Raw genomic sequence first — 19,701 nt, forward strand, 5'->3', positions numbered from 1 at the left:
CTAAAAGGACATGCATAGGCCACATTTTGGTACCACTCCAGGGACTACCAAAAGAACACTCACATTGAGTGTCCACATTTTAATACCATTCCTGTACTACAAAAAGAACACAGACAGTCCACTTTTTCGTATCATTCCAGGACTACTAAAATAACACGCACAGTCCACATTTTGGTACCTACCACTTCGGGACTTCTAAAAGAACACACACAGTCCACATTTTGGTTCTACTCCAGGACTACTAAAAGAACACACACAGTCCATATTTGGTACCACTCCAGGGCTATTAAAGCAACATACACAATCCACATTTTGGTGCCACCCCAGGACTTTTATAAAAACACACACAGTCCACGTTTTATAATGACCCCAGGATTGTGATGACAAGGAGCCTCCCGATGTTCACTGTTTAGTGCTTTGTCATCAGGCTATCTCCATAGTACAGCAAGTCAGTTGTATGAGCATAGAGTGAAACTTCAAGTAACAGGACTGTGAATGCCATTTTGTGACATTAACTGTGCAAAGTGGAGTATGACAACTAAGCTATTTTTTGTTCAAGGCTAAACCACATCACCCTTGTCCTGGGGAATTTGCCTTCTGTACTCTCTTATGGAATATGATGAACTCCATGAGCACTACGCCTTGTGGGAAAAATGATTTCCTCCATGCAATGCAGTGCAGCTTCATTTTTTATACGTTCATTTCACATTCATGGCCCTCACTCAGCCATTTTTGCACACTTGTGTCTCAATGCGCTGTCATATTCTCATATCATTACAACTCCTGCAGCAAATCAACCTTTTTTTTGTAATGCTTACCAACAGGTGTATTTAGCAGCAGTCACGATGACATTTATATGGAGGTTGGATTGTCTTTAACGAGTTATCAGTTAGCTTAGATGGGAGTTAACTATCGAATTCTGTAAAAGTTCCCCAGGTTTTACACTTGTAGTGAACATAGGTCAGTTTTCTGCTCTGAATTCCTTAAAAATTTCTCACATTCTCATTTGTGTCCCTTGTTTGCTTTGCATGCTTAAGCATCTAGATGTGTTCATACTCTAGTCAGAATTTGTAAAATGTTATTAATAAAAAAGAAAAAGTCTGCCCAACTGATGTCTTCCACTCCCCATGTAGTACACAAGAGATTTCACTGTTGTCAAAGATGTCACAAGCTTTATCATTTGAAGAGCCTCTAATAAATCATTATTTAAAATCTGTGCTACCACAGGTAACACACTGGCCTAATTTGCACTTCACTTTATAAACTTGCATGCATTTACACGTGGCATTACTCAAAAATTGATACACGATTCACTCCTCCAAAAAATTTTCTTCACCCCTTCATTTAAATTTCAGTTGCCCTAGTCTGGACCCTTTATTTGCTTTTTCTGTCTATATTTCCTCAGTTTTTACAGTTTTTATGTTATTGTTTTTTTTTCAGATGTTCTTAATATATATATAAGGAGGCAAGTAGTCCCACAAAACTCATCAGAGATTTGTATGCTGATTCATGTGTACACTGATTTACCCTTTCTTTTTTATCTGTAATGGCCACTTTCTACTTCCTTTGCAGGTATCTGTTTTACTTGCTTACAGAATACCTTGTGTAGATGGATTTTTCTGTAAAGTCACTTGTGTGACAGTGAAGTCTTTGCTAAAATATTAGTTTATTAAATGTGCTCTGCAGACCTTTGTTCGTAGTCATGACCTAGATCATAATGGCAAAGATAAAGTACACTGTAAATCAAAAATTTATTTAACTTAGGCAGCCAGCCAACATTTTTGGGAGCTGCTAGGAAAACTGGTTTACCTGAAAAGACCATAAAAGACATGATGGCGAGAATAAGCCAATGCTACAAAAAGACAAAAAAGTGAAGACTGAAATACAGCACCTGGAATTTTGAGGCACTAACACTAATCACTGAGCAATTACAAGTCATATTAACTTTTTTGGAGGCAAATATAATAAAAGGTCTGAGACTCAGAACTAAATGAATGTATCATAGATCGAGGAAGTCAAGGTCTTGTGAAACAGTATTAATTTATTTGGAGAGATAGTGAAACTGATTAGGGTGGGACTGTAATCCCTTGATTTGGGCATGGCTCAGTGATTAGTGAGACAGGCCAGTTGACTGGATGAAGTATTTAATCATACTATGACAACGATTGCAATTGACGGAATCCTCTCCTTATCCCCCACCCTTATATGTTTCTTGTTGTATTTAAATATATCTGTAATGTTTTATTAACCTTCACCACAGTAAGCTCTCTGTTCTTGCAATGTATGTCTATCTGCTACCATCACCTCTAACTTAATTATCCTTCTCCTCTATAAATGCTGAAAAGAGCTTGAACTAGAGTGTCTGTTTTGATAGGTATTTGTTTCTGAAGGCCGGTAGAATCCCTACACCCACTGTGTTGACTATCAGCTGTCAGATCGATCTCATTTCTGGTTGATAGAAACATGATGGGAATGTCAAGGTTCTGTGTCTCTATTATAGTTCTGATTTCCTTAATTACAAGTCTTAAACTTTTGAAGAAAGAAAGAAAGAGCAACACTTATTCTTTTAAAGTTGTAATACCCCCACTACGGATATTCGCACATTCATTCTTTCTACTCTAGGAATCAAACTTAACGAGTCTCAGGGTTCAAAATTGTTACCAAAAAGCAGATAAAGTTTTTTATTAGGCCATGTACAGTACACTGATTTTGAGACAATGTTTTTTTTTTTTCGTTCTATCATTTATTTATTTCAGATGTATCTTTTTCAGCAAACCATATACCAGTTTTTACACTTATTAGTTCTTAATAACTGGAAAGTGAACTCTGTTTTTGAAGACTTCTCCATTAACATTTTCTTTAAAAAAAATGTATCGCTGTGATCGAATGGTGTCACTGATCATATTTTTAAAACTGAAAGAAGAAGAAGAAAATAACTTTTTTGTGAGCGACTAGCATAAGACTGACACAGAATACATCATTTAATTTAAATTTATTAATATGGCAAATCATGCACTCTTTTTAGCCACGACCGACTCCACAAAGACAAGGGCAAATATAGTTAGTGCAAGTACTTTAGCAAATCACCCAGCATCCTTTTGGGAAGAAATCAGAATACATAAAGAAAAGTCATGCAGATTGCATAAAGAAAGACCAGAATTCAGGACTGACCCACAGATCCTGAAGCTATAAGGCAGATACTTTAACCCCCAACATTCACAATGCGGAATACATGCCTCATGACAACCAACTAATACAGAATTTGACTGCCTGTGTAGTCTGAGGGTAACAAGGGATGAGGCATTAGGATGAATTTCCCATACTTATGCCTTAAAATGATCCTTAACCCGTTTAGCAACTTAGCAGTTTACTGTAAGTCTATAAATATAGCGAGATACAGTTATGAGGCTTCTATGCAGTCTAGGAAGGTAAGGATGGTGTAATTCTTGTCCCTTCTACTAGACAGGAGGAATATGCATCTATATATATGTATATATATATATATATATATATATATATATATATATATATATATATATATATATATATATATATATATATATATATATATATCTTGCAATGTTTGCCACTTTGTATTATAGTAAAACTTGATTGCATAATATGAAATACAAGTTAACTGAGAATGAAGACAGCAAATGTTTGTCAGTCTTGCAGTACTGTAGCAATGCCAGCAGGTGGTGATAAAGATAATATAAAACCAGTGGGCCAGATGCTGTCCTTGAACACTTAATTCAGTCTACAAAGCTTTGTCCATAAATGCATTGAATCTGCCTTGTTTGAAATCCAAACCACATTGACAAATGTTTGTCTTTGTGGCTCAGCGCACTGCCTACAACTCACTTGTGGATCAGTGTATTTCTTATTTCCTGTAGGGGTGTTTACATTGCTTTTATTGGTGGTTCATAGGTTCATAGGTGTGTACTAGGCTAATGGCCCTGGAGCCTTTACAACCCTAGCCCATAGTATTACCCTGGCATCGTGCCACCCGACCTTAGTTCCCAGTGCCTGTCGAGTAGATACACTGGAGTGATCCTCCGGGTGAATTTTCTATTTCCCATCCACTCATCAAGATTTCTCTTGAAGAGGATCAGCGAGGTGCTCTGCTTGATATGTATGGGAGGTTCTGTTCCATAGCATGGGCAGTCTCTGGGTTATGAACCTGTCCCTCCAGCATGTTCTGTTAATTGTGGTAATCAGGTTGAGGTCTCTGGAGCGTGTGGTGTGGAGGGACTGGGATTTCTTTAGATGTAACATTTCTAACAGAGCTGGGTCAGACATGGCTTTGTAAGTCAAGCAGAGATCGCCTCTAAGTAGGCGATATGAGACAGAGAATAGTTGGAGTTTTTTGAGTCTGTCCATATAGGACAAGGGTTTAAGACCTAGGATCCTCTTTGTGAGGTACTTTTGCAACCTCTCCATTTCTTGCAGGTGTCTTGTGGGGTACATGCCAAATGGGGCATTGTACTCGATGATTGGCTTAATGAGGGAAGAGTAGAGGGAGACAATGACCTCTTTCTTCCTGGATGCAAAACCCTTAGTAATGAGATGTGCCACATAGAAGGACTTTGTGACGGCGGTAGCAATGTGGTGGTCAAAAGGGAGGTTGTTTTCAACCTGTGTTCCCAGATCTCTTATAAAGCCTTCTGTGTTCAGTGGACTACCATCAATGTGGTAATTCAAGGGAACCGGGTTTTTCCCATGGGGGATGCTGACACATTTTTTGGCATTGAACTTAAGGCCATGGTTCTGACACCAGTCATTAGTGTCATTGAGGCCTTTCTGTAGGATGTCAGCATCACCTGGGGAGTTAATAATAACTTCCAACTTGCAATCGTCTGCGAACTCCTGAGTGGGGAATGGTATCAAAGGCCTTGGCCAGATCAAGGTAGGCTGTATGAACCACCTTGCCTTCATCCACAGCTCTGATGACTGACTCAAAGAAGTCAACCAAGTTGAGCAGGCATGATCTACCCTTCACAAAACCAAACTGAGTAGGAGATTCCCTATATCCTTGTTTATTAGGTCCATGATGATGTGTTCCATAGCTTTGCATATCAGACTCGTCAGGCTAATTGGGCGATAATTCTCAGGGTCTGTAGTCGCTCCTCCTTTGTGGAGAGGGATAACTGTAGCAGTGCGTCATTCGGTAGGGACAAAGCCTGAGGTGAGGCTGTGGTTGAACAGGGCACACAGGTGAGGTCCCAGTTCATTTTGTAGTTGATGTAGAACACACCCAGGGATATTGTCAGGTCCCACAGAAGTTGTATTCTTGGCCTTGGACGGTGCTGTTTTAACATGTGCAACAGTAATATTGGGTGCCTAGCAATCTACTGGTACTGTGATTGGTCCTATGGGGGGGAGTGGAGTAAAGTTAGTACTCAAGCTTTTGACCAATATATTGGCAATATCTGTTGGCTCGGTATAGGACATACCATTGTGCAGTAGCTCAGAGCAAATCCGGGTATTGCCGTGGAGATTCTTTACATAACGATAGAAGGCCTTGTGGTTATCTTTACTATCGGCTGCAATTCAGTTTTCATAGCTAGCTTTAGAGAATTTGATGGGGGATCTCAACCTTTTGTTGAGGCTGATAAGGAAGTTTTTCCATTCTTGGGACTTCAACTTATTCTGCATCAGTTTCCTCCTTCTGTTGTAGAGTTTGTTTATGGCAGGGGACCACCGGATTGGCTTTCTTTTTTTTTTTTTTGAGGAGAGGGTCTTAGTTCTATTGGGTGTGGCGAGATCCATGCATTTGTGTACGTGTTCGTACAGTGCATTAGTGTATGATTCAGCAGTCATACAACTATTCTCCATTTGCATGGGTGCCGTGAAGTTAGCCACCTCTGTTTTTAGGAGCCCAAAGTTGGTGGTTACCTTTGTGGGGAGTGGGGGGGTGGGAGGGATGTGGATTGCCAAGGTGATTAGTGTGTGGTCGGATCTAACCAGGGAGGAGTTGACTATTAGTGTAGAGCAACGGATGCCCATGTTAGTAGTGAACAGGTCAAGGATGTTGCTACCTCTAGTGGGGGTAAGAACGAGCTGGTCCAGGGCATTGGAATTAATGAGTTCCAGAAAGCATTGGGCAAGTGTATTGGTACATGAGTAGTTTTCCCAGTTAATGGAGGGTTAGTTGAAGTCACCCAGTGACAGTGTTGGGTTGGACCTTAACATTCTCCAGGGTGATTAGGAACGTGAAGTGTGAGTCTTGAGACATGGTTGGAGACCTATAGCAGGCTACAACCTGAATTGCTGTCTTACCCAGTGTTAGCTGCACCTGAAGTATCTTAGATGCATTATGTTGGGCTACCAGTCTGGAGGTGTGCGCATCCTTTATGAATATGGAAACACCACCACCTTTGGAGCTTCGGTCCAAGATGTTCATCGTGTTACACTGCTGCAGTCATTACACTTGGGTTATCCTGCCATCAGGCGGTCCTGCAGTCGGCCAGAGTTCCAATGTCTTGGTCCAGCGTCGGTTGCTGTCACTTCTTCCCTGACGTCAGTGCGCCAGGGGTATATAAGATGCATCTGATGCCATTTTCTTCAGTCTTTCTTGCCGCACAGTGCCCGAAGCAGAAGCAGTTCGTAAGTGCCGGTCGGCCGACTCCTGAGATTTTCGAAGTCGAATTTCAGATCCGAAGTCTTCAATAAAGCTAAGTACCCCGTTGGGGAAACTTTTTTCTTGCCTCAGACTGATGTCAGAAAAAGTTAATAATTGTATTTCTTGTGGGAAGCAAATACCTCATAAGGATTTCCACTCTTACTGTATTCCATGCCCTGATCACAACGTCAGTAGTTGTTGGTTTTGTGCTAGATTTAACAAACGCACTATAAAAAGACGTTTTGTTTTTGCTTTGCACTACTTTGGCCGAAGGTTCAATTATGCTATGCCATCGGAACAACCGACGACTGCAATACTGAAAGAACGCAAGGACAAGGCTAAAGACAGGCATCCGAGGTCCAAAACCAATGACGAAACCTCTTCTAGGCCAGTCGCCGATTCGCCGGTTCTCAGTGAGGCGCTTTCACAGCCCCTGACACCCACTACCTCAGAACCACAGGCTGCCTCCGATTCCCACATGGAGACAACTAGGCCTCTGGAAACTCAAGGTATTGGGCCTACGGAAACTAATCCCTCAGATGAGTCCATAGCCACTGAGCAAGCATCGGCTTCTGAGGGTGTTTTCAGACCTTCACAACTTACCATTAAAACAACAGCCAAGACAAAAGTACCATTAAAGACAAAGAAACAAGTACAGCATTCTCCTGGACAGTCCTCCATGCCTAAGAAACAGATGCTTAAAATGGCCGAAGACCTCATTACTCTAATCAGGGGTTCTCATCCCCCTCCTGAGAAAAGGCCTAGGCAGGATACAGACTATGCTTCCTCTGATCAGGTTTCCATTTCCTCTGATTCCTCTTCAGACCAGGGATACTCTCTACCCCCCTATGAGGACTCTGATGCTGAAGAACCTATCCCTTCAGCCTCTCCTCCTGAGGATTATTCTTTTGGGGAAACTTTACATACCATGAGGGAGCATTTCCAATGGGAAAGTCAGGATTACTCAGAATCCAAGAAAAGGCTTAGGGATTTCTTTTTATTGCCTCAACACAGGCCCCTGGCTATTCTGCCTGTGCTAGATATTGTGGATGATGTGTTCTCTGAATCCAGCTTATCTCCTGATTCTTTGCACCCTGCACCAGCCAAGCTGGTATTATAGAGTCCCTGACTCTCACAAGTTTCTTTATAAAAACCCTTCTTCTGACCCAGAAACTATTTCCCAAGGTCCAAAAGGGGTTAAGGCTTCCATTGCAAAAAATCCAGTACCCTCTGACAGAGATTCCAGAGCTTTGGATAGATGGGGGAAGAAAGTATACACTTCTGCAGCTTTAGCAGTAAGAGCTTTAAATTGCCAGTTTCACATGCTTAAGTACCAACAATATTTAATGGCTCAATTAAAACAGAAAATGATTGCAAGCTCAGAAGCTCCTGATTGTAAAGAAATGCAGGATTTATTGCATGCAGTTGAACAGGTGGGAAAACATACTCTGCAATGTGGTTTTGATTCTTTAGAGGCCTCTTGTAGAGCCGCAGTTACAGGTTGTGTGATTCGAAGACATGCTTGGTTAAAAGAACAGAGTTTATCTGATCATGTTAAGGCAAAATTATTGGATGCTCCTTTACAGCATGATACCTTGTTTGGTGTTAAGGCAGAAGAGGTGTTAAAGAAAATGGAGGATAAAGCTAAATCTATGCAAACAGTCAAGGATTTCTTACAGGTACAGCCACCGCGATTTAGCAGAAATTGGCCAACAAAGAATTGGTCCTTTCCAGTGTCAGACAGGCCACAGAGAGGCAGATACAGACGCCCAAGAGGCAGATCTCAACCCCAAGGCTCAAACAGACAATGACAGTGGGGCACCTCAACCCCAAAAGGAGGCGAGGACAAGTCTCAACCTTACAGGAAACAGTCACAATGACTTTCCCTTTCGTACACAAAGCACTTCCCTTTTGGAAGCCCCCTTAGGGGGAAAACTAACATTTTTTTCTCAAAACTGGCAAGCAATCACCCAAGACAAATGGGTTCTGAATATTGTGTCTCAAGGGTACAGGTTCCACTTTCATACTTTACCAAGGCTAAAAGGAATGCCAGACCTGCCACAAAATCAATGGACAGAGGCACAAAAATAAATTTCAGCCCTCATGGACATGAGAGCTATTCAAAAAGTACTACAACAGGAACAAGGACAAGGATTTTACTCAAGACTCTTCCTGGTCCCCGGAAAGGACAAGGTCTGGAGGCCCATACTAGACCTTTCAATTCTAAATACTTACCTGGATATTCCAAAATTCAAAATGTTGACATTACAGCAGCTTCTACCCATGCTGGGCAAGAAGGCTTGTCTTGTTACTCTGGACCTCAAAGAGGCATACCTGCATGTCCCTATCAGACAAAATTGCAGAAGATACCTCGGATTCAAAGCTGGTACAATGCACTACCAATTCTCTGCACTGCCCTTTGGCTTATCTACTGCGCCCAGGGTCTTCACAAAGTGCCTGGCACCAGTAATTGCATTTTGCAGACAAAAAGGAATTCAAATATATCCATACCTGGACAACTGCCTCATTCAAGCAGAGACAAAGGACATTCTTATACAGCATCTAGCATTTGTAAAAAGGTTGCTAATTTCTCTAGGGTAAACAGTAAATGAAAAGAAGTCAAAACTAGTGCCCTCACAACAGATTACATTCCTGGGTGCCAGCTTAAATACAATGGCCCAGATGGCTTACCTCACGCCACACAACAAGTTCAACTAACTCAATATTTTCAATTACTGGCAAAAAAGTCCCATCTCCCTGCAAGAAAAATTCTGCAGGCCCTGGGATTCATGGCATCTTCCATACTACTAATACCATATGCCAGACTGCATATGAGGAAATTACAATGGTACCTAAAAAGTGTTTGGACTCAACACTCTCACAGTTTAGAAGCAGTAATACCAATGATTCCCTGCCTACAACAGGAGTTTCAATGGTGGGCACAGGCATGTCACCTAAACAAGGGTCAGCCTTTTACCCTACCCACAGCCAGGCAGACTCTAACAGATGCTTCGGATTACGCCTGGGGAGCACACATGGCAGGAAAATGCATTCAGGGCAAGTGAAGTGGACCACAGGCCAGATGCATCTTCACATCAATCAAAAAAAGATGTTGGCTGTTCAAAATGCCCTAACAACTTTCAAGGACCTTCTGCATCCAGGACAATTATTATTAAAAACAGACAACACCAAAGTAATGTGGTACATAAACAAGCAAGGGGGCACCCATTGTTGTCCCCTATGCAGGCAAGCCATGACCTTGTGGAACACAGCTCTAACGTATCAAGTTCACCTGCAAGCACAATTCCTGCCAGGAAAGAAAAATACTCTGGCAGATGATCTAAGCAGAAATATCATGGACCCTCACGAATGGAAATTGAATCCACAAATCTTCAGCATGATAACGCAAAAATGGGGATGCCCAGACATAGATCTTTTTGCCTTCCCACTGAATTGCCAACCACAAAAATTCTGCACAAGGACTTATCACAAACAAGCATGGAAAGTGGATGCTCTTTTGTTCAGCTGGAAAAACCTAAAAGTTTATGCCTTCCTGCCACTGCCTCCCCTTTCAAAGGTACTCCTAAAAGCCAGACAAGAAAAACCACAGATGATCCTGATTGCTCCAGACTGGCCACGCCAGCACTGGTACCCTATCTTAAGGAAATTAGCTCAAGGCGCACCATGCATTTTGCCTCAAATTCCACACCTTCTGACTCAACAAAACAATCAGATCTTGCACGGTCAGCTCAAAACTCTAAACCTGGCTGCATGGCAGATTCATTAATCAAACAGGCAACACCTCTCTCTAAAGCTGTCATGGATGTCATTTTGGAGGCCAGGAGGCCTATCACCAGGAAAGCTTACTCAGAAAAATGGAAGAGATTCTGCGCCTGGAACCAGGCTCAAAGCCTTGACCCTTTTGTTCCAAACATTCCTCAGATTTTACAATACTTAACTGAGATGCTGGACAGAGGCCTATCCTTCTAATCAATTAAGATCCACACCTCTGCCATTTCAGCACATTACAACACAGATCCTCCCTTATTCTCTCATCCCTTGCTAAAGCAGTACCTCAGAGGGGCTAAAAACATAAGACCGCCCCGGAGAGCACAAACACCAACTTGGGACCTCAATTTCGTTTTGGAAAAACTAACCCTGCCACCTTTTAAGCCAGCCAATACAGCCGATCTAAAATTTTTATCATGGAAAACAGCTCTGCTCCTGGCAGTAACTTCAGCACGAAGAGTCTCAGAGCTACAGGCATTAATGGCAGTGGAACCTTTTATAATTTTTCATCAGGACAGGGTTTCTTTAAGGACAAATCCTACCTTTATGCCAAAGGTGGTATCTAGTGTGGCTCTTAACAAAACCATCTATTTGCCAACTTTTTATCCAAACCCCCAGAATAAAGGGGAGAAACTTCTGCATTCTTTGGACATACACAGGCAGCTACGCTTCTTCTTGGACAAAACAAAAGCTTTCAGGAAAACTGAACAACTGTTTGTAGCATATGCTGCAGGATCACAGGGCAAGGCTATCTCAAAGCAGACTATATCTAAATGGATAGGACACTGTATTCATTACTGCTACACACAGCATGGAAAATCAGTCCCAAATAACATTAGGCCACATTCCACCAGGGCAACAGCCACTTCAACAGCCTTTCTCAGAGGAGTACCTACCAAGGAAATTTTGGAGGCTGCAACTTGGAGTTTAATGCACACCTTTACCAAGCATTACCACCTGCCTCTTTACTCTAAATCCAGAGCAGGATTTGCCACTGCAGTTCTGCAGGGCCTCATAGCCAGTCCTAACTCTTTATAGACCAGCCACCCAACCTTAGCTTTGGGATTCTACCCAAGTGTAATGACTGCAGCAGTGTAACACGATGAACATAGTACAGTTTTGTACCTACCATAAATGTACATGTTCGAGTGTTCACACTGCTGCAGTCCAGGTTACCCTCCCTCCATCCCCTCTGAACTAGCTGGGCTTATCTATACCTTTCTATCCTATACAACCTTTGTGGTGTATTTGCTTGTAACTGAAGGTATTGTTTTTATTTTATATGTATATTTTTTATTAGCAATATATATTGCCTACCTACTTGGGGGCACCTGACATCTGGGGCAAGAAAAACTGAAGAAAATGGCGTCGGATGAATCTTATATACCCCTGGCGCACTGACGTCAGGGAAGAAGCGACAGCAACCAACGCCGGACCAAGACTTTGGAACTCTGGCCGACTGCGGGACCGTCTGACGGCAGGATAATCCAAGTGTAATGACTGCAGCAGTGTGAACACTCGAACATCTACATTTATAGTAGGTACAAAACTGTACTTTCTGGGGCCGAAAAGTGTGGAATGAGTTATAGCCTGGTAGTGCAAGGTTGCTTTCTGCTGCCTTGAACCAGGTCTCTGTTACAGCACAAATGTCGATGTTCTCCATTTTAAGGAGTGCTTCGAGTGATTGCATTTTGAGATTTAGACTTCTAGCACTGAGCAGCATAACTCTCAGATTGCATTTGTTTGTAGCTGTTATGGTGGTAATTTGGTTTTTGGAACACTGCCTAAAAAAGGCACTGTAGGGGTGGCAAGAGCCTTGGCCAGTATCCAGAAGCCCAGGGGTGACAGATCCAGGCCATCTCTGGCAAAGCATTGAGGTCTGTCAATCATGTCATCCCAGGCAGATACTGGATCCCCTTAGAATGACACCAGAAACTTAACCACTTAAACTTGTTGAAATCAGTCATTTTCTGCTTGTACTGTGGCATCATTCTGGTTGATGATAGGATGCTGCTCAGGGCTAGGGTCATACTCATCTGGGCAATATAATCAAAGAGCTCCTCCATGTCTCTTTTCATGTAGTTCAGGGAGGTACATCTCAGGTCATTCACACCCACATGTATAATGACAGAGTCATATTTGTACCTGTTGTTGAGGGACCTGAGTGCGTGCGTTATGTGGCAGATCCTGGCACCTGACAGGCAGCTGACTGCTACTTTCTCCTTATTCAACCTAGTGAATGGGACATCAGTGTGTCTCACTATCGAGTCACCTATGACTAGTGTGTTGGGCATGCTGTTTTGCCTTTTTGTTGCAGTTGGGAGGTGGCAACCTGGACTTGTCCATCTTCACACAGGAGTGATGTTGCCTGGGGAGCTTTTAGTTCTTTGTTTTTTCTTTCTTTCTGTTTTTGGTAGTCATGTAAAAATTAGGATTACCTTTGTTTTTGTGGGCTAATTTTGTGGAAACTGGAGAGTATGTAGCAGGTATCAGAATGGGTCTTAATTTAACTGGAAGGGAGGTAAACTGAACTGCTTGCTGCATGTAACCAAAAAAGGTGGTCTTGACAGATTTTTGTTGTGTGTAGTTTGTTCCTCCTCTCTCCCTTTCCACTTTGCTAACAAAAAAAAAAACACTTTATTCAGCTTCTTTTGCTGTGTTTGTGTTTCCTCCTCTGGCTCCATTACTTCAGATTGCTTTTTCTGCTACTTGCTACGGCTTGTTCTCTAAAGTGTTCAATTGCATCTTTTCTGATGCATTTGTTACTGCTTGTTTATAACCTGTTTAAATTGCAAGTGCTATTCTAAGCCACTTTGTTTTGGTTTAAGCACCTGGGCTTTAGGCTAACCCCTTAGCTCTCCCTGGCCTTTCTCTCTCATATTCTGACAGTTATGGATGGAAAAGAACCTGCAGTTTCTCCTACCAGTCTGGTTGATATGGGCATCCTGAGACAGTGTAGCAAATGCCTCATACACACAGACAACCACCTACTACTACCACCTAGGAACACAATTTGCGAGAGATGCAATTACATTAGGAACCTACAGTCTCCCTCACAAGCCAGTATATCTGGCATTTAAAAGGTTGTCAACACAATCAGTACACCTCAAGCACCACCCACACCTACAAAACACACACCCACATATGTGGACGTCCTAAACCATAACATACCCAAACAAAGGAGACCTCTGAGGCAAAAACACATGCAATCTCCACAGCCCTCCATACCACATACCATGCATACTTCACACACCTGTGTCTCACAACCACTAAGGTTTAACCATAAACCCAACATATTAGTCATAGGAGACTCCATTTTGAGCCACACGGCTGTGCCTCTCACCAAACTGGGTAAAGAAAAAGTCACGGTTAGTTGTCTGTCAGGGGCCAAAATTCGCCATATCACATACACACTCAAGTCTCTCAACAACAAGTACTGTTATGACTCTGTCATAGTCCATGTTGGTGTGGATGACTTGAGACGTACCTCTCTGGACTATATGAAGAGAGACATGATTGAACTCACTGAATATGTGTCCCAGGCAGATATTTCCCTAGCCTTAAGCAGCATTCTACCATCACTCAGAATGATGCCGCAATACAAACAGAAAATGATTAACTTTAACAATTGGCTTAGTTTCTGGTGTCATTCTAGGGGGATCCAGTACCTGACAGCCTGGGAAGATATGATGGACAGACCACGATGCTTTGCCAGAGATGGTCTGCATCTGTCTCACTTGGGCTTCAGGCTTCTGGTAAAGGCACTTGCCTCCCCCATAGTGCCTTTTTAGAAAAATTGATGTGATTAAAACTACCAACATAATAATTTAAACAAAATGCAAATTAAAGGCCATGCTGCTAAATGCCAGGAGGCTAAACATGAAACTGCACTCATTGCAAGCATTCTTAACCCTGGAAAATGCTGAAGTGTGCAGTCACTGAAACCTGGTTCAAAGCTGCTGAGAGCACCCCAGCCATACCTGGTTACTCATCCTGTCATATATTCAGACCCCAAACTGTGGGTAGTAAAGCCAAAGGAGGCGGAGTTTCAATATATATTAAAGACATAAACACCTCCAGGCTGGTCAAACAGTATGACACACAGGAGACACTCCAGGTGCATTTAACCATTGACAGGACTCGTATACAAATCATAGCTAGCTACCAGCCCCCAAATCTGATTCACAATACCCAATCTGCCTATCTAGACCTCTTCAAATCTATCAAGCGTCAACCCTTTACCCTGTTCCTCAGTGTTTTTAACTACCCAAACATAGGCTGGAAGAAATACTCATGCCAGAACACAAATGCCTAGAGATTCCTTGATTTTGTCAATGCAAATGCTTTGGAACAGCTAGTCGATACCCCCGCAAGAGGTGATAATATCTTGGACTTGGTATTAACCAACATGAGTAACCACTGCAGCATCCCTGCAGTATCATCCTCCCTTGTAAGATCCGACCATAAACCGGTCACGTTCGAAGTTACCATCTCCCCCCGACCCTCCCCTCTAGCTAGGGTCAAACAAAAAAACTTCTCCAAAGCTGATTACAGCCTCCTTTGGGGTGGTATAAACAGCTTCACAGCCCCCTCCCCCTCTCTAGGAACTGGTACCAGTATCCAAAACTATACCAAATTACTGTACAAACATTTATATAGATGCATCAGGAATACCTGACAGGACTAAGTCATTCTCCGCACGGTAGAGTAAACCTGTCTGATGGACATCTGCAATAAATAAACTCTATAACAAAAGAAAAAAAGTTGCTGTCCAGGACCAAGAAGGAGCAGGTCACCAATTGGAAGTAATCTTTCCTTAGCCTAAACAAGCAAATAAGAGCAGTAGTGAAATTCTCCAAAGCAAACTTCGAGTCCAAATTGGCCACATCTACTAGAGACAATCATAAGGCCTTCTTCACATATGTCCATAATCTCAAAGGTAGCACCCAGATCTGTTCAGAACTGGTGGTCAAGGACACCACATATACAAATGCCATAGATATAGCAAACTTTCACCCCTCTATCCCCCCATCAGTAAATCAGGACATTACCAGTACCTGCCCCCTTCCCCTTATATCTAGGGATCAGGTCATTACTGCTCTCTCAAAGGCAAAAAATACAGCCTCCATGGGACCTGATAACATCCCAGGCTGCATTCTACATGAACTCAGGCAGGAACTTGCAGCACCATTAGGCACTGTATTCAGCCAAAGCCTGAGTACCGGCTTTGTCCCAGCTGAGTGTAGGACAGTCACTGTCATCCCTTTACACAAAGGTGGAGCAGCCACCAATCTGGGAAATTATAGACCCATCAGCCTAAGTAGCCTAATCTGCAAGGCCATGGAATGGATTATCATGGAACTCATTAACAAGGACATTGGCACAAAGTTTGACTTCATCAAGGGGAGGTCATGTCTGTTAAATTTAGTCGACTTTTTTCAGACAGTCACCAAAGCCATGGATGAGGGGAAGACAGTGCACACTGCCTACCTTGACCTGGCCAAAGCCTTCGACACTCTTCCCACTCGGGCATAATAGATAAGCTCTCTCAACTAGACATCAATCCGTATGTTACCAGATGGTTAGCTAACTGGCTTACTGACAGAACCCACCTAGTAAAAATAGGAGAAGCCACCTCAAGCAGTAGACCTGTATCGAGTGGCGTACCTCAGGGTTCAGTCTTGGGGCCTTTGTTATTTGGGATATATTTTCATGAGATGCAGGCCAAAACCAGTGGGCTATGGCTGACCAAATTTGCAGTTGACTGCAAGCTGGGCACTGTCATCAATTCCCCTAGTGACGTGGACATCCTCCAAGAGGGTCTCACCTAAACAAATGACTGGTGCCAGAAACCTGGCCTGAAGCTGAATAAAAAAAAAACTGCATCATCATCCCTTTTGGGGAAAGTGATGTCCCCACAAATGATCATATTAATAACAATGTCCTAAGCACGCAATCAGTCGTGAGAGATTTAGGCACCCTCATTGATAGCAACCTGACCTTTAACCACCATGTTGCTTCCATTGTACAGAAAGCTTTCTACATGGCCCACCTCATAAGTAAGGGTATCTCATCCAGGGACAAGGCGGTCATAACATCCCTGTATTCTTCCCTTATAAGGCCCATTATTGATTACAACACCTCATTCAGCGTGTACCTCACAAAGCACATGCAGCAGCTGGAGAGACCACAGAGGTTCTTCACCAGGAGAATCCAGGGCCTCAAACATCTACCATACATAGATATGCTAAAAGCCCTGTCCCTCTACTCAGTTTCATACAGAGTCCTCAGAGGTGACTTCTGTCTGGCATGCAAGGCGATCTTTGACCCCGCCTTGCTGGGATTGCTGCATATCCACAAGTCAAGCTCCGTTCGAGTAACCCACACACACAGCCTCAACCTGGTTTGTGACATCAACAGTACTTGTTGGCTGGCAGACTTGTGTCCCAGAGACTCCCCCATCTGTGAAATAGACTCCCGCTCCACGTCAAGCAGAGTACCTCTTTACCCCTTTGTAAGCGCAACCTGGATAACTGGATGGGAAATAGAAAATACATCCCTGGGATTCCACCCATTTCCCTGCTGGACAGGGGCATCGGGTGCTGATTTGTCTAAACATGGGCTAAACGCTTGGATAGGCTTGTAAGGGTCTCAGGGCCAATAGCCTAGTAGCTTCCTTTGATCCTATGATCCTATGTAAACTTGAATTAACTGTAGTCAACTGTAAGGACAAAGGCTGTGTATGCTTTCTTCTACTGTACAGTCTTTGCAAATAGTAATGGATTACAAGTAAGAAAGCAAGGGGTTGTATTACATTGCAGCGCTGACAGGTAAAATGTCATCCATCTTAAAATTAGGTCATGATTATTATATTCTACTTTTCAGTTGGATGTATGTTACTTTACCTACTGTTGAATTTTGGGGGTATTAAAATAGAGCCAACATCTCCTGCTAGATGTACTTCACTTGCCTGGGAAGCTGAGGGGTTCTACTATTTAAAATTGTTATCTCTTGGAAGATTTGAGTATGTATACAGATTTGTATCTCACTGAGTCAAGATGTTTGTCAGAATATGTCATTCAGTAACATTTTTTAAAAGCAATGTTGTGTTCTACATTCATTTTGCAACTGAAAGCTTGTTATGGTGGTACTAAAAAGTGAGTGGAAATGTATCAGGTAGAACTGCTCACCTCAGAGTGTCGTTTTGCTGCCACAGGTATAGTTACATAGCATTAAGGAGTCAGCTGGGTGAAAGTTGAGAAGTATAAAAGCCATTGGCATGTCTCTTGTACATTATGTTGAGGGGTTACCCGAAGGGTTAATATATTGTGATTCTTAAATTTCCTGAGTGGATCTTGTTTTCCATGATACACACAAGATATTTAGTACAATTTGTCAAGCAAGTCACATAATACTTTAAACTAGATCATACACTGATTTTTTTTGTTTGATTTTATGGGGTTGTATGACTGAGGGTTTTTTTTGGGGGGAGGGGTTGCCAATCTTAAGCTAAATGTGGTCACCTCATGTGACCTCAAGATATTTGAATTTGAGATCCTTCTCAAGAAAGTGCTTGGTGTTTCTTTAAGTTTTATTGAATATGTTAACATTTTGGCATCTACAATGAGAGTTAACCTTTCCCTGTTTAATAGGATGAGTTTTGGCTTTTTTTTTCAGTACCAGTTGCCCATGCGCTGAGTTCAGTAACATAATTTCAACACGTCATATGAGTAATGTTAAGGTTATGGTACTAAATAGTAGAAAAATACAGCATCTAATGAAGTTAATGAAAGCGGCATTAAGGAGTACACATTCAATGAGGTTATTGCTTTAGAAAAAATTACGTGCATAGTTTTTTGGTTCTTATTAAAAATACATATATATTTTTTTCTTGTTTTGTAGCTCATTGGTTGCATCATTGGTCGTCAAGGAAGCAAAATCAGTGAAATACGTCAGATGTCTGGAGCGCAAATTAAAATAGGTAACCAGACAGAAGGATCAAGTGAGCGCCTAGTAACCATAACTGGAAGTCCTCTCAGCCTGTCCCTTGCACAGTATCTGATTGGAACATGGTAAGTATCAGTGCTACGTCGTCAAGGACGGAACTACTTACAGCCTGCAAGGAACACTATCTCTTCAGCATTTGGCAGTGATTACCACAGTATTTTTCCTGAAATTTTTTACATTTGTTTGGCTTGCTGTAGGTTGTTTATTTTTATATGTGATGGCACATGACAATAAACATTCCATTAGAAATAAATTATCATGACTTGAAGTTTTCAGAGTTTATGAAGTGAAGACCGAGAGGTAAATCCAACCCTCCCCCATCACCCCACAAGGAATTTGCATGTCATGTTATTCCTATGCACATTTGCTATGACTATGTCTGAATCACAGCATTAAGAATACATACGTCGCTTTTTGGAAAAACAATATACATATGAATTTTTAGTTAAAATTCTGTGGTAAGAATGTCCGAGTTTAGAAATTTTTTCTCAACTGTCAAGAATTTTGCAGAGCATCCCTGAGTTTGCCTCACGTTTGCTACGTCTCAAGTAAGATGTTTGATTTTCTGGTAAATCACAGATGATTACAATTCGCCAGTAATGCCTGATATTAGAACTTTCTACTTCTAATTCATCGTAAACTGCATATTGATGGAACACCTGTCATTCTGTTACCTTTTTAAGTGAACTAGAGTAATATTTAAACATTGTCCCTGATTTTGGGCCCTTGTCTACCTCTCTCCCATTATTTATGGATTTGTTCTTTAGTAAAGAAGAAGACCCCCAGTATACTAAGTTGCTGTCGCTGCCACTGAAGCAACAAGTGGAGCCTCTCAGTAGATGGAGGGCTGAGTTTCCCTTTAGACCCCCATCCTTTCCAGTTAAAAGAAAATGGTAGTAAAGGTGACATTGCAATCACACGCACACACGTAAATACAGAGTAGTGTTGTGAGATGGTCTGCCGCTTCACTCTTTTCGGTCATCTTAAGGAATGCCTCAGTGATAGGTTCCTAGATTTATACTGGGCAGTAAGTCTGCAGACCATTACAAGCTTAGCCTAAAACTTATTTCCAGAAGTTCCTTCCAGCCTCAAGGAGGGCAAGGCACAATAGAAGAGGGGAGAATTTGAGGCTGCCCGTCTAATTATGTAGGTTTACCTTGAAGGTGACAAGGTGTTAATCTGCTTGACATGTAATGAAAGGTTGCTCCTGATGTATATAATACATTTATGAATTTGTCATGCTAATGCATCTTATTTATCCATTGATGAGAGTTTAGTTCCTC

The 19,701-nt window shown here is 42.1% G+C and overlaps 1 protein-coding gene across 3 annotated transcripts in view; it reads left to right on the forward strand.

Annotated features, from left to right (window-relative positions):
• The window catches only part of PCBP4 (poly(rC) binding protein 4), a 1,043,920-nt gene that overhangs the window by 993,635 nt on the left and 30,584 nt on the right, over window positions 1–19,701 (forward strand). For all 3 annotated transcript variants that reach the window (XM_044077471.1, XM_044077469.1, XM_044077470.1), the window contains one exon: window positions 18,314–18,483. In XM_044077471.1, coding sequence (XP_043933406.1) covers window positions 18,314–18,483 — 170 coding nt within the window. The remainder of the gene's footprint in view (window positions 1–18,313; window positions 18,484–19,701) is intronic.

This window comes from Protopterus annectens, chromosome 7.part0 (assembly GCF_019279795.1).
Source record: "Protopterus annectens isolate FY-2018-M chromosome 7.part0, PAN1.0, whole genome shotgun sequence".
In the NCBI taxonomy this organism is placed as follows: Eukaryota; Metazoa; Chordata; order Ceratodontiformes; family Protopteridae; genus Protopterus; species Protopterus annectens.